Raw genomic sequence first — 13,023 nt, forward strand, 5'->3', positions numbered from 1 at the left:
TTATTTTATATATACTTATATCTATCATTTCATGTTATTTCCATTCTTAATTTCATTTCCCAATTTTCTTTTTGTTGGTTCATTGCGTGTCAATCTATTTTTGCTTTTTTTCTAATAATACAATAAAAATGAAATAAAAAAATTTAGAAAAGAGAAGTAACAAATTGTTTTGATAAATTCCTTTTAATCATTATGGATTTTAAGAATCAAACAATTACAACAATATTATTTACTCAAAACATTGGATAATTCAAAATACCTGAATCGTTTGAGGCCATCAAGTTTATCTCCAGCAAATTCAGCCATTATTTCTAGTGCTGTAACAGGACCTACACCCTGTATACCTTCAGTATAATCACTACCACATAGTAACGCTACATTTACTAATTCATGTCTGGATAAACCTATATAAAAAAATTACCATATTTATAATTATTACCGGTAACCAATTAGTAGAAATGAAATGAAATGAATGGAGTTTTACGTCCTACTTTTCTGCACCATGAGGGCTAATGAAACAGACCAATTAGTAGAAATAATAGAATTGTTGAAAAGTTAAATTAAGGAAGAAAGTTGTTGATAAACATAGGTTTGTGAAATATTTTTGAAACCATTGAAAATATAAAAAATACTTGCAAGTACTTGCATCCTTCCCTTCCACTTGCTATGTCTACATCTGCTATCAATTGAAATTTCAAATCAATGGCATTAATTGATTAAGAGAGTGTAAACCCCTGCCTCTTACCAAAAGTAGTATCAACCATAGCTTTAGTATACAGTTCAACATGACGTTTCTGATTAAAGAAATTTTTATAAACTCTTTCTCCACCAAATAACCAGATATCACTATCATCAGTTATAGAACCATGAGTTAATTTAGAATGATCTAGAAAGGCACATTGTGCTTCAGCTTCCATAGGACTAACTATATAGGGGATTCCAAATAGCTGTAATAATTCCTGTAAAATAATATTAAGTACTGTAGTAAATGCATAGATATAAATATTAGCTTGAAACCTGTAGGCCTATTTTCGGCTTCAAATTACTAGTTTGTAGAAGCTCCAATTTGTCGCAACCTTAACGACTGATTTTTCAAATAATAATCCGAACTAGAACCAAGTGGATAAAGTGATGTTATCTTTATGTATAAGAGGTAGTGTGATTACTGTCTCTTTAGGGGTTTTCCATTTTTATAATATTGAATGGACATATGGCGATCATTTTTCTAATCTAAGTCGGCCATTGAAAGACTGGTGACCTTGAATAAGTATATACATCTGTTTTACTATTACAACTCCTTTCTTCGAATTTAGAGAAAGGGTTTTAATGAAATAATGTAAACTATGACTAACCTGAGCTTCTATATTCATTTGATCTGTTATAGAGGTAGCTAATCTATCTTGTTTACCTATTTCATATCTTAATATATCACCTTCTGTTTGTAGTTCATCTTGCATATTCTCTAAAGATACCTATACAAAATACAAAATATATAAAAAGAATCACCAAAGATCTATACTTGATACTTATACTAATTCTTATTTTTAGGAAAAATATGACAATCTGGTCAAGTAATTATAAAACAGCAGAAACAAAAGATGTAAAATAGGAAATTGGATTGTTGCATATAGGAGCTTGAAAACCTGTTAATGGTTGATTCTATACTTTATGTTGTCTGAAGGATTTTAAAGTCTTTTCACAATTGATCATATTTCAATTAGTGTTATATACTTACCCTATCTAAACCCAAGAATTCATTACTAAAATTTCTTTCTGGAATTCTTTCTTCATCATCTTCCCTTTCTTCATTATGTTCTTCCATTAATGTTTTTTCATGATCCTCTTCATCGCCATGTTCACTGTTTGTGTCACTGTTCACATTAATTGTGTTCACTACTTCTTGTTTTTCTTTGTTTACCTTCATAACACCTTCATTTTCAACAATGGCTTTTTCTACTTCCTGTTCTGTATTAAATGATTCGTGTTCTTTCTCACTGCTTGGCTTGGATTTTGGTGTACTTGTTTCACTGTTCTCATCTGACTGAGAATCATATGGTTGTTGATTTTTAACAATGCATAACTCATCTTGTATTTCTGGTGGTAAACAGTGAAAATTTGGAGACTCCACATCAATCTCAGATAAATCATCTAAATATTTCTACAAAACAGTATCAGTGATATAGTAGTCAATCGTTAAAATACCAGTTCAAATATGGTGTGTGGATTTTCAAGTGAATAAGCCAGTGGAAGCCAACTTCATCCAAATATTTGAAATGGCCAGCAAATATCTAAGAACTTAAAGAATTTGAAATTCTTGTGCCATTTAATATCCAGATATATAATTGGTTAATATGGACACTGTGATAAGAAAAGCCAGTCAGAATCCTTTTAACAGTTAAATAGTAAGCTGGGGCATTTCTAATATTTCTGATTCAAAATTGCCACCAAAAATATAAGAAGTAATATGCTTTTCAGCGACATGAATTATTGGCATCAATTTTTATTACAATTACAATGATATTACATTTCAGCATCTGTATATAGCAATACATAAGTTTACCTTTTGAATCTGTTCTTTCTGTTGTTGAAGCTGTTTAAGAATGTCCAGAGTAGATGTTTTACTTTGTAAATGTGGAGTCTTAGTCTCACCCTCTATATGTGGCTTCTTATTGTCTGAATTTGATGGCTTGTTTTCACTGTCTAAATTTGATGGCTTGTTTTCAGATTCTGAATTTGGAAAAGTCTTTGCACTATCTGAAGGCAAAAGCTTGATTTCACTGTCTGAGATTGATAACTTGTTTTCAATGACTGAGGGAGAGTGTTTATTTTCAATGTCTGTATTTACAGGCATAGCTGTATTATCTATGTGCATAGGTTTGATTTTGATGCCTGACTGAAGTTTAGTTTCATCTGTATGTGATGTAAGGTCTTTGACTGTAACTTTAGATTCATCAAATGACTTTGTATCTTTCGATACAGATGTATATACACTTGGACTTGCTGATGTTGCATCCATTTTTAACTGAGCATAATTTTTACTTTGTTTCTGAGAATCTGAATTTGAAACACTTTTGTTTATTTTTTTTTCTTTTAATTTCATCAACTCTGCAATAAAATCTTTTTTGACTTCTGCTGAATCAAACATGGCCGCTGGAAACAAATCATCTTCAGTTGCCTTTTTAGGATCAAGAGTAACTTCAATAAATCCTTCATCTACAATATAAATTTTTACATCAAAAAGTTAAATGTTATAAAAACAAATACATGACAAACTTTATGGCAATAATATACAAAATTTGTCCAGGAACAACTGATCATGCTCTCAGTTTCCAATACCAGCTGTCTAAAAGTGGATTCTGAATCCAAAATGTGTGTTGCCAGTAAAATATAGGCTATAGGCAAACAAGTTACGGTATAAAATAAGATACCTGAAATTGACTGTATATCTATTTTAACATTGTAAGTTTTTCACTTTATAAGAATAGAATTTTTTTAGTTTTTCCATTATATAGTTCTAAAAATACAATTACAAATGTGGAATACAGCTATTGGCATTGTTATGTACATATCATGTGTAAGATGCTCAAAAAGAATACTTACTGTCTGATACAGAGCTGTCTTCTTCTGTTTTAATTTTACAATCACTGAGTATTTCTATATCTGAATCTAATTCTGTATTAAAATAAGCTTTATTATCTAATATAGTCACCTCATCTGAATCTGACTCACTGTTAATATCGTATTTCTTTACTGTTATCTCTTCTAATTTCTTTTTATAACTTTCACGCTGATCCTCTTCTGCACTGTTTAATAATAACTCATCTAAATCACTTGAAATTTCACCATTACTTTTCAGTTCTGTACAAATTTTTCTTACTTTCTCTTTTGGTTCCATTTTTTCAATTTCTGACAGAATTTGTTCACAATCCCGGGCATCTTGAATCTGTTGTTTTTTACTGAGTCCTTTAATTAATATATAATGTGAGCTGTCTTCTGATACAACACGAGATGATGTGATATTCTCATTAGATAACTGTAGTCCTAATGATCCAGTTATCTCCCCTGAACTTCTGGCATTCATAACTTTTCTTAGATCTTCAATTTGACTGGATAATTTACTACGTTTCATTAACTTCGAGAGTTGAAATGATGAAAACTCATCAGAATCCTGAAGCAAAAAGAAAATCAACAACGGAAAATTAATATCATTTCCTTCAAATAAGACTTAAAATTCTACAACATATCAAATTTTTGGTTAGACTTGATTTAAAATCTTTATTAAGCGTGAAGTTGAAAATTCACAGCTTTATTTCGCTCTAATGATAACAACTAAATTTGAAGATACATGTAGATTCTTTTTGAAAGTATATTTGCTTGTCCACATAGAAAACCAATTAACAAAACATTACCTCTGGTAGATCTTCAGTAACTACAAAATATTTCTTTCTCACTTCTTTCATTTCTGTTAAAATTTCATGTTGTATTTCTGGGGGTAATGATTTAAATTCAGCAGATTCTGTATCTATTTTATCAATGGATTGAAATTTCTCCTGAAATAAATGTCATTGGGATAATGAATGTCAACAGTATAACTCCTTAGAGAACAGAGATGACACTACATAGGCTAGCAATAAACAGTTAATGAACTTGAGCTGACTCTTGGAAGCATTGGCCAGGCATCACAATTTTTCTTTACTTGAGAAAGATTTGAAACCAATCCAACTAGCTACTGACTGAGCTATTCCACAGTCACATGTTGTTATAATAAGAATAAAAGCACTGGCCTAAGTCACTAAACTACTTATACTTCAGAATTCCATACAATTACTGGTATAAAATATATTATATTGTGTATATACCTCGATCAAACGAATAAAAGCCAATCCATCTTCATCTATATCATCATCATAATTCATAGCATCAGTTTCTCTACAATATATTTATGTCAATTAATTTGAAGTCAAGGGTCCTCGTACTCTAGAATATTTCATTGGGCTTCTCGACCTGTTCAGTGAGATTGTTCATATGCCTGATTAGAATTTGATCAAATTCATGGCAGTTTTACAGCAGAAGACAGTTCCAACAAAATATCATATTGATATATTGAACTGTAGAAGTGGTCTTATGCTATGAATGTGCAACATCCTGAGTATCCTTATGATATGAAATATCATGTAATATGTAATAAATTAATTTTGAACTTTGTGAGGTTCACTCATCAAGAAGAAATAAATTACAGTTTTTACCCTTTATCAACATCTGGCAAGGGTGTTAATTCAAACATATCAGGTTTTCTACTTGTTGATGGATCTTGTAAATAGACATTTCTTGTATCTTCACCTAGAGCAGCCTTTACAGCATGACTTTTTATTAAATTTTCTAGTAGTTTTTTATTAGCTTTACCACTTTCTCTTTCAGCATGTTCCTTTCTTTCTCTCCTAGCAGCCTAGTAAAAAATACAAATCAGTAGCAGATGAGACTTTGGTATAAGTATCCAAGGCAATATCAACATTAGCATGTATGCAACCAATATCTGCATATCAATGACTATATTTACTTCACAGCTAAAATGAACAAAATTCACCCATCCTGGGGGGAACAACCTGAACTTACTAGTGTTTGTTTCTTTAAAGTTGGTACTCCACCATCAAATACAAAGACTGGTTTAATTCTGTAGAATAATAGTTTACAGATTCTACTAAATAAACCATACAGATGAGCATTAGGTAAGGGGTTCCCATCTTTATCTCTCATACCTTTCATAGTTTGATGTAACCATAAACTAACATCTTGCAGAATAGTTAAGTTATTTTCATATCAGTTTGATTTTGTTGAACTGATTTTTGTCCTTATCAGATCAGATCACCATACCAAATTCTAGAATATTTTTTTGCCACATATACTTATATGAAAATAGTATACTATACTTATGATAACAATTTATTACATCAATGTTACATTCAGCATTCTTGAGCTAGACAGAATAAACACTTTCTTAGACCTTTCAATATCAAATTTCAGCTCATGTCTATTTGATGGATTCTAACCAAGGAGGTAATTCAATTTGATTCCCAAACTGATCTATTCCCATAAACTCTTACTAAAGGATACCAACTGCTAGAATTTTACCATCTAGCGTTTCTAATGATACAGGTCTACCTGCTGCTTGTAGTAACTGCCATAATCCATGAACTCCCATTTTTCTTTTATTTTAATTCTACAAATAAACAAAAGCCATTAAATATTGATAGATACATGTCCTTTATATTTTGTAAACATGTTTTTGATGAAATAGTTATAAATATATTATACAATAGGTGTACATATCTTATTTATGATATTTCATCTGATTTTATTTTGTTGTATAATAGAGTCAATATGACATAAGAATCAAGAATCTGGTATTATAGGCATAGGCCTATATGTAGCCTTGTTGTATGTATGTTGTAAAAGTAGTCTGGACTTGACATCTTTTGTCTCCAGTCCAGACTACTTTTACAACATACATACAACAAGGCTACTACCATGCCATTTTAAGTGTTAACAATGACTCAAATTCAATGGATACTTGGTTTTGGTAGCCTACTTATCATATATGAAATGATTTTTGACATGTTATTTTGAAGGTAGAGCACCTTATAAGTGTAAAACTTCCTCTAAGACACAAAGACACTGATCAATTATATGCCTCGACAATCAAGATTGTTCCAACAATGTTGCACAACTTCCTCACTTCTTTCGATTTCATCTCAATCTTCTTCGAACTTTCAGTCTTTCTTCTGGTTAATCAAGAAAAATATCTAAAATGTAAACTTCCGTTTGCGCACGCATAACGCACGTGTTATTAAATATTGGAAAATGGCGGATGGAGACGGTATGTAACAAAAATATTATTAAAAATTGCAATTTAACCGCACATATTTGTTGAATATTTTCATATGATAAGTATGCATTCTGTAACGGGGTTTTTAAACATTGTGGGGTATTTGCACAAATAAACCAAGAACTGTCTTATATATGTTTGAGGGTTTAAATGCAGAAACGCTATTTAAATTACTTTCGCACCACGTGTTTTCTTTGCCTATTTTATGTGATACTTTTAGTATTGACAAGCCTACATTTATTAGGGAATACAGGATGCGTTATGCCTAACCCCTTTTGCACACTACCAGTTTTGGACTCACCACTTCTTTTGAGTGCATAGATCATTTGATTTAGACTCATCTGAAGTATTTGTAAGGTATGGATTCATGGAGGATAATAGCCAATATATAATCTTGAATTTAATATTTTAACAACCTAATCAACACTATGAATGATTTTATATTGTATCTAATTTTCAGTAAAAATTAAGAAAAAAAAGAAGAGTGTTGGTGGTGATGAAGTTGGGGTATGTATGTTAATAACATAGCTATAAAATGCTCATTTAAGTGCCATAGCATGATTGAGTCGTTCCTTGTAATATATGATAAAGGACTACCATGGTACATGGACCTACCAGTAAAATAGGAAAGGCTATTTAGTACTCATTTATAATTAATTCTAATGTATGCACTAGTAGTGCTGGGAATAATGATCAAAAAATCGATTATCGCTGTTATGCCATGTACCAATAACGATAATTCTTTTCAAAATCGATTATTGCAAAAATACCTTGGCTAATTCTGTTATAGTAGTTCTGGGATCATAATAAAAACACGTTCTCGGCAGTCACATACCGCAAAATAAACTCTACTAAGACTAAAAGTCTTTATTCTCGTACGTTTTAAGCGAATTAGTAAGAGTGTTAAAAGTCTACTGTGTGCGGAATTATAAGTGTTTTAAAGTCTTCTTTTTTTAGACACTGTCATACATAGACAAGACATCTATAGAAATTGGACAAGAAGTTCCTAGTTTGAGATTTTTTGAAGGATTTTTAGTACTTCTGAAGACAATTTGCATATAGTCAAGACTCAAATCGACCCCTCAGACCAGTACATCTGTTCCTTTAAGACTATACTATACTTGAAAAAATTTAATTCTTTCATGTCTTTTCAGGATATTCAACAATCAGAACATTTTTTATTGAGACCATCAGAGAAAGTACAGAAGTTAGAAACCTCACAATGGCCTTTATTATTAAAGAATTTTGATAAGTTAAATGTTTTGACCAACCATTATGTACCAATACCATCTGGATGTTCACCACTAAAACGCTCTATTGAAGATTATGTCAAGTAAGAATAGTTAAATGTTTTAGTACGGTTGAAGCAGAGGTGACTTCCGGCAGCAACTTCAAGATAAGCATTCAAGCATGGCATTGATTGAAACATGATTTAGTTCATGATAAAAGTCAAATGAGCTGAAATGGCATTAAATGACATGATCTGAATAGGTTTCATATAAGATATCCATAATAAGGACAGATTATTTGTTACTCAAAAGAATTCTTTGGTGCTCACTGAGCACATTTGCTTTTATGATTGCAGGTCAGGTTTTATAAACTTAGATAAACCAGCCAACCCATCATCACATGAAGTTGTAGCATGGGCTAAACGTATATTAAAAGTAGACAAAACTGGTCACAGTGGTACATTAGATCCTAAAGTTACAGGATGTTTGATAGTGTGTATTGAAAGAGCTACTAGATTAGTAAAATCTCAACAAGGTGCAGGAAAAGAATATGTCTGTATATTTCATTTACATAGCCCTGTAGAAGATGAACAAAAAGTTGCCAAGGTAAGTTGTGTGGATAGAATAAATTTGAGAATTAAAATGATATTTTTATGTTGTGGAACTGTGTTGCAATATAACAACAGGTCAAGAATTCTGTAGTAATTGAAGATAAGAATGGTATCAGGGTCAAGTTTATCTTTTAAAACCATTAACCATTATTTAGATATGTTTAATACTCATCCATATGAAAGGAAGGATTCCAAGTTATTTGAATTATTGTTTCTATTTTTCTTCATTAGAATATAGAAAGGTTAACTGGTGCATTATTCCAAAGACCGCCATTAATCTCAGCTGTAAAAAGACAACTTCGTGTTCGAACTGTTTATGAATCTAAAATGTTAGAATATGATAAAGATAAGGGCATGGGTAAGTACTTGTTATATAGATATCCATAAGAATTTGATTGGTTTGAAAAAAGGATTCTCACAATTATTTATAAGTATGACACTGAAAAGAATATCTATTTCATTTCAAATCAATCTACTTACTAATCAAGTTATATTAACAATGTGTTGTCTGTATACTTCCCAGGTGTATTCTGGGTAAGCTGCGAGGCTGGCACGTACATCAGGACCATGTGTGTTCATCTTGGACTCTTCCTTGGGGTCGGAGGTCAGATGCAAGAATTGCGACGAGTTCGTTCTGGCATTAACTCAGAAAAGGTATGAATTTTGTTGCTTATTTAATGTCATATTGAGTTAAGAAAATTCTAATAAAGATTCTTCAAGACAATAATAAGCTTTTTATGACTATATTACCTTTGTTGTTCTCTGAGAGGTTATTATTTCATCATCTATGTTAATGAATGACTATGTTGTATTTTAGGAAGGATTAGTTACTATGCATGACATATTAGATGCTCAATGGTTATATGAAAATCATAAAGATGAATCGTATTTAAGAAGAGCTATTAAACCATTAGAAGCTTTACTCACATCCCATAAACGTGTAATAATGAAAGATACTGCTGTAAGTTCTTCTGATTTTTATTTTCTATTTCCTAATTATAGACTTCATTTAGCAAAAAGTTATAAAAGCTATCACTGATTTTGTTTTTGATAAAACTTATGACAATGTATGAATACTTGTAGGTAAATGCTTTATGTTATGGAGCTAAGATAATGTTACCAGGTGTATTGAGATTTGAAGATGGTATTGAAATAGGACAAGAAATAGTAATAATTACCACAAAAGGAGAAGCTATTGCCCTAGGTAACTTTTATGTTTGTTTTTAATTGGTCAGTTATGCTCTAACCTTAGCTATTGTCCTGTAATTGTTGCTTATCTACATCCTATGGTTTTATGTCAAGATGACGTATAAAGTAGATTCCAAAGACCCCCCACCCCCCCAGGATGACTTTGATTTTAATTAATTTGACTCTATTATTTTAGCTATAGCATTAATGACTACTGCAGTGATGTCAACCTGTGATCATGGAGTTATAGCTAAGTTAAAACGTGTTATAATGGAGAGGGATACATATCCTAGAAAATGGGGACTAGGTCCCAAGGTAATAGAATAATTTATTTTAAATAGCTTTCAATGTTTTATAAGAAGTAGCTAAGTGTGTTTCTGTAATGAGACAAGTTGAAATATTGTTTTGACACTTTCTATTTATTGTAGGCCAGTATCAAGAAGAAAATGATCAAGTCTGGTTTATTAGATAAATTTGGTAAACCAACTGATAAAACACCTAAAGACTGGAAAAATTCCTATACAGATTACAAGTAAGTATATGATCAAAACATGATCATGTTTATCTGTTGTTAGTCATACAGTGGTAGACTGCAGTGCCTTATTCATTGTTAACATATATAACAAGTTGATTTTGTTTCAATTTATAATTTCAGTATATCTTTTAAGAGTGAAACAGAAACTAAAGCTGTAACAGATGATAGTATTAAACAGGATCCTGACACACCTGGTGGTGGGTTCAAATTAAAGGTATACTTTATAATGATTCTCAATCCTAGTTATACCATCTAATACCAGCATTAAATGCCCACAAAAATTAAAAAATCAAACTGAATTATTCTTTAAGTTAATAATGTGACTGATCTGAGGATAAATCTGAAACACTATACAATGATCATCCAATATTATATCATGACATTATTCTTAATACATGGAGCTCTTATATTATGTTGTATGTGGCCACTGGTAATATGATTGTTACATGGAAATTATTATATAATTATTTATGTTCTGTTTCATTACAGAGAAAACATAAACCTTCAAGTAGTGAGAGTTCAGAGGAAGAAAGTAAAGCAGTGAAGAAAGAGAAAAAGAAGAAGAAAAAGAAAGTAGAAGCTGAAGAATCAGAAGAAGAGGAATCTGAAAAGAAAAAGAAAAAGAAACACAAGGAACAGAATGGAGAGGTAGATATCCAATTTAATTTTTTCTCCATTGTCATTGCTTCTGTGATCTTGTGTAAGTTGTGTACATGGGACAAGAGGTGGGATTTTAACATGAATAGTGATATGGTTAGCTGACATAAACTATTATCAGCTGGTAAAGCATTATGTAGAATTAACTGAATTAACTGACCGTATTTACATTATCATTACAGAGTCCAGAGAAAAAGAAAAAAAAGAAGAAGAAAAAAGAAAAACAAGAAGAATCTGATTAATCATAATCATTCTCATGATGGATGAATGTGGAGCGAGAGCATTGTCATTTTCATTGATATTTTGTTTTTATGAAGGTTTATGCTTTTAATCATGTTTTGACACTGTTATGAGAGAAAGTTTTAGATTAAAACTTCCTCCACTGATGTTTTTACTCATTATTAATGAAATTGAAATAAAGGAATTAATGATATTGTGAGAGAATCAATTTGATTAGTGCTAATGAATTCTTACAGAGATGGTATTTCTGTAGACAGACATGCAATATTGTATGATATGTTAAGTAACATGAGTAAAGTAGCATTTATTATACACTCTGTTACTGTTTATACAAGATGTACTGTTTATACAAGATGTATGAATGATACAAAATAAACAAATAGTAAACAATTACTTGTATTTCTTAAACCCTTGTCTGAAATGCAGGGTGTATACACCAGCTACTGTCTGCTGATTTATCCAGCTCTTTTTGCTCTAGCCCTGAATTGAAATATTTGTCACTCTGTCTCTCGAGTGGGAATTGGAGAGTTGAAATAATTTTTAACTTGCCACAAATATTACTTTTCAAAATTCATTAATATTTCTCTGACTGACTCTATGACATGTCAAGTCTTAGTGAAGCTAACTTTTAATCTACCTTAAAGAGGATTTTCTTAAAAAGAGGACACTGATTTGCACCAACTTGGTTAATGCAATTCTAATAAAATTGTCAAAGTGCCATAGATGATATAAGCAGATTTTGAACATTAAGCTTTATTGGAATGGCAGGGTCCACATATGCCTGACTGGTAATTGACACATTCAGTTTCCTAGATTTACAATCCCTTCTTGGGAATTAAGGAGTCTAGTTATGCGTTTTAAATATTGTTTTTTTGCAAAACGAAACATTATTTCGGTGTTGGTTACCTTTGTTTGCAAACTGTTCCAAGATTCACATTGTAAACAAAGGATCGAACACCAACTTATATAAACATAAAATTAAAATCTTGCAGGCAAGTTTGAAATAGAGTATTTCATCTATTTGATTTATTTGTCATTGAGAACATGTATTGATGGTAATAATATTATTAGTGATGTACAGCCATTAACTTAATATAAAATATCAGATAACAATGATATTTACAGTATTAATATGCAAAATAAAAATTAAAATATTAATACATGATTAAATTTATTTGATCATCTGAGTCAACAAGTCACAATTTTAAATGTCCATCAGTTTCAATTATTATTTTTATCAGTTTTTACAAAACAAAACCTATGACAACATGCTCTGAAGAGGACAAAAATTTACTAAAAATACAGTAAATACATCCAGCTTAAAATAACAGTTATAAAATGATTTTCCTGTCTCTATTTAGCAATTGAACTCATGAGTCAATCTTGTAATTCTTAAAATTATACAGAAGTAAATATAAGTTTTCTAGAATATACAAACAATGCCAGGTACATATTCCAAACATAAAGGTTGCTTGAATTGAATATTAACTACATTGCTGTATAAAAGTATAGGAAAATTAGCCTTAGAACTACAGATGTAGACAGGTTTATCTGTATTGTATTTCAAAATTTTCTAGATGGCAAAAATACTGATAAGTCTATAGTACTATATAGTACTTTATGTCAATATGTGATTTATACATTCAACAGTCTATATAAAGTGATCAGATATCAACATGA

The 13,023-nt window shown here is 30.8% G+C and overlaps 2 protein-coding genes across 2 annotated transcripts; one reads left to right on the forward strand and one right to left on the reverse strand.

Moving 5' to 3' along the window:
- Positions 1-225: 225 nt before the first annotated feature.
- Positions 226-6,199, reverse strand: LOTGIDRAFT_172484 (hypothetical protein; the record flags this gene model as incomplete). Its single annotated transcript, XM_009049369.1, has 6 exons — positions 226-404; positions 675-679; positions 778-959; positions 1,353-1,472; positions 5,614-5,789; positions 6,112-6,199. The coding sequence occupies 6 exons, from the start codon at positions 6,197-6,199 to the stop codon at positions 226-228; spliced, it is 750 nt and encodes a 249-aa protein (XP_009047617.1).
- A 1,826-nt stretch (positions 6,200-8,025) lies between these two features.
- LOTGIDRAFT_139266 (hypothetical protein) lies at positions 8,026-10,447 on the forward strand (the record flags this gene model as incomplete). The annotated part of the gene is made up of 8 exons (XM_009049370.1): positions 8,026-8,216; positions 8,469-8,718; positions 8,955-9,081; positions 9,247-9,377; positions 9,541-9,684; positions 9,807-9,927; positions 10,108-10,226; positions 10,340-10,447. 8 exons carry the CDS (start codon positions 8,026-8,028, stop codon positions 10,445-10,447), a joined length of 1,191 nt encoding a protein of 396 aa, XP_009047618.1.
- Positions 10,448-13,023: the final 2,576 nt, after the last annotated feature.

Source organism: Lottia gigantea, assembly GCF_000327385.1.
Source record: "Lottia gigantea unplaced genomic scaffold LOTGIsca_134, whole genome shotgun sequence".
In the NCBI taxonomy this organism is placed as follows: domain Eukaryota; kingdom Metazoa; phylum Mollusca; class Gastropoda; family Lottiidae; genus Lottia; species Lottia gigantea.